The 2765-nt window shown below is 63.7% G+C and overlaps 1 protein-coding gene across 1 annotated transcript in view; it reads right to left on the bottom strand.

Moving 5' to 3' along the window:
- The window catches only part of ANO2 (anoctamin 2), a 374120-nt gene extending 371795 nt beyond the window's left edge, over nucleotides 1-2325 (bottom strand). The window contains exons 1-2 of the mRNA XM_021717811.1: nucleotides 2222-2325; nucleotides 750-1076 (exon numbers count right to left, since the gene is read on the bottom strand). Coding sequence (XP_021573486.1) covers nucleotides 750-1016 — 267 coding nt within the window. The 5' untranslated portion in view covers nucleotides 1017-1076; nucleotides 2222-2325. The remainder of the gene's footprint in view (nucleotides 1-749; nucleotides 1077-2221) is intronic.
- Between the last annotated feature and the right edge of the window lie 440 nt (nucleotides 2326-2765).

Here is a 2765-nt window from a genome sequence, read left to right as displayed (position 1 = left end):
ACTCACCTCAGCCTCCCAAGGCGCGGGATTACAGGCTGAGCCACCGAGCCCGGCTGACAGGCCATTTTTAAAGGACCACTGTGGTATGGAGAAATGAAGGGATAAGCACATGAATAAATGGGTAGACCAGTGGAAAAAAGGAGGGGAGAAAGGAAGGAAGGCAGACAGGCTGGGTGGGGAGGTGAGTAGGTGGGTGGGTGGGTGGATGACTGGGTGGCTGGAGTCCCATGGACGCCCTTAGGCTGTCTGCTGACCAGAGGTGAGAGCACAGGTAGCTCATAAAATGATAAAATACATCCAGTGTATGTCACAATGCAGTTCCCAAATACATTACAAGCCAGCTCCCTCAGTGGACCCCAGACTACCACATTTCCTCGTGAAAAACATCTCTACGGCGGAATTTGAATCCAAAAGCTCAACAAGCAAGCCAGGCCTTCACCGCAAGGAACCCACGCGGAGAAGGCCGCTGGATGTGAACCGCGAGAGTCCAGAAGAAATGCCTCGCCTTCGGGGGATCAACTCCCAACTCCCGCAGAACACACTGTCACACGCTGCCCCCGCCACCACCTGGAATCCCCCAGGCAGAGGGTAAGACTCCCTCCAGGCCTTGGACAAGAAGATCTGGCTTTCCCCGCAGGAAGAAGAAAGCCCAGAGCAAAGCCTAGGCTCCCCCCAGGGTGGCACGGATCGCAGAAGTCCAGCTCCGCGGGGCCACGCCCCCCGAGACCCTGGTGCTCTGCCAGACCCACCTCCACGTCCTTCTCAAGCTCCAGCCCGGCCTCCACCAGGCGGTGCTCGAACTCCTCGCGCTGCTCCTTCCTCTCCTCCTCCAAGGCGTCGAGCGGCCCCAGCTCGATGGCCCCCAGGCCCCCCACGCTGGGCTCCTTGCCCGTCTCTCCGTTGGAGACGACAGCCAGCGACTGGCCCGGGGAGCCATGGCCCGGGTGCGCCCCGCGTTTCCGGTAGTGGTAGGCGAGCACGTAGTCGACCTTCCTCTGGTTGTCGCGGAAGTGCATGCGGCTCAGACGGGCCTCTGAGGACACGTGCTCGGTGGCGTCCAGGTAGTTGTTGATGACCTGGCGGGAGAGAACAGGAGGGGAAGGGTGGGACTCTGGAGTCAGGGGTGGGAGACAGAGGAGCCTGGCCTGTGCTCTGGGCCCAGGGAGGTGGACTAGGAAGCACGCCCCTCAGGCCCAGGGCGAGGGCAGAGCGGCCGAGTTTGTCGGTCACGCCAGCCCAACCCAGCCCTCCAGCCCTACAGGGTGGGCATCAGGGCCTTCCCACATGCTCCGGCATCCATGACACACGTACTCTCCCACGCACAACCGCCGCCTGGCTCCACCAAGAAGCACGGGCGCACGCCTGCAGGTGCACGTGCACAAGCACTTGCCCACGCACACACAGTCTCTCCCTCATCCCCGCTCCGGCACGCCTGCACACACGTGAAGGCGTCTGTGCACACATGTGTCTGCCCGAGGGCGCACACCACCCGCCACGTGCTCCCCACACGCAGAGCTTCACCTCTCCTGCAGACGCCACAGAGTCCCACCCAGAGATACTCACTGGCAGGTGATCCATGGGACCAAAGGCCGACGGCTAGGGGCCGGGCCGCACCCCGCCTCCCACCTGCAGGAGTTCACTGGACACTATTCACCGCCACGCACGTCACCCTCAGCCTCCTCCACTCCAGCCCTGGTGGGGACCCTGCCCGAGACGGCGCAGGGGGATCCGACTCCGGCTCTCTTCCACCCCAGCGGTAGGGAGGTGAGCAGAGGAGGGGCAGAGAGAGCCAGGCGGAGCGGGGAGGGGCCCACCTCCCTCCCTCTGGGTGTTCCCTGTTTATGGCTGCGTGAAACCCAGCTGCCTTCGCAGCCACCTGAGAGGTCACCTGGGCAACCAGAGAAGTGCCAGGCACAGGGGAGAGCCTCGGAGCCACCACAGCGGTGGAGATGGTTTCTCAGGCCTGTGGGAAGGGACCGGGAGGGGGGCAGACGGACCCACAGATGGCGTCACCTGCCTCTCGCACCTTCTCCGGCCCCCACCCCCTCTGGCCAGAAGCACCCATGTGCTGGGAACTTGTGTCTGACTCGGAAAGGGGGGAGGGAAAGGCCCCATCAAGCCCAAGACCTCTCGCACGTACACACATGCCGGAGGGTCTCCCAGTGGAGAGGCTCCCGTGGGACTTGCAGCAGGGCCAGCCTGACCCGCCCCCCATACTCACAGCGCTGCTGGGGGCATGCTCTCCGGCGGAGGGCTGGCCAGACGCTCGGCTGCAACTGCCCCTTGGACCCGGAGCCCGGGGGCCTGGCACCTTGAGATACTGTTGTCCACCTTTGGGGCCCTGGCCCCTTCGGGCCACTGCCCGAGAACTCAGCCGGCGTGGAGAGCCAGGGAGCAGGGGGATGTCTGTGAGAGGGAAAACAACTTCAGATGAGGAAAAACGAGGTCCAGGGAAACCGAGGCACTGGAGAGGAAAGCCTAAGCGACCTCAAGAAAATGGCCCATATCGCCTCACAGCTGCCTCCCCGGTCAGTCCTTACAGCCTCGGTGGGCCAAGTCCGTATTAGCCACAGGGGAGGGGAGCGTGCAGAAGGAGGTGGGACCCCTCCCACGACACGCACAGGGTGGGGGAGGGGCCTGGAGCCACCGACGGGCGCGCCTTCAGATCTCGGCTGCCACAATCTCTCATAATTCCCAGACGTGAGGAGGCGGAGGCAGCCAGCTAGCCGGTGGGTGGGACCCGGCCTGCAGAGACAGCTTGAATT

This window comes from Carlito syrichta, unplaced genomic scaffold, assembly GCF_000164805.1.
Source record: "Carlito syrichta isolate Samal-C Ts95f unplaced genomic scaffold, Tarsius_syrichta-2.0.1 Scaffold311146, whole genome shotgun sequence".
In the NCBI taxonomy this organism is placed as follows: domain Eukaryota; kingdom Metazoa; phylum Chordata; class Mammalia; order Primates; family Tarsiidae; genus Carlito; species Carlito syrichta.
Note: the sequence above shows the minus strand (reverse complement) of the source record. Positions and strands in the feature narration are given on the sequence as shown.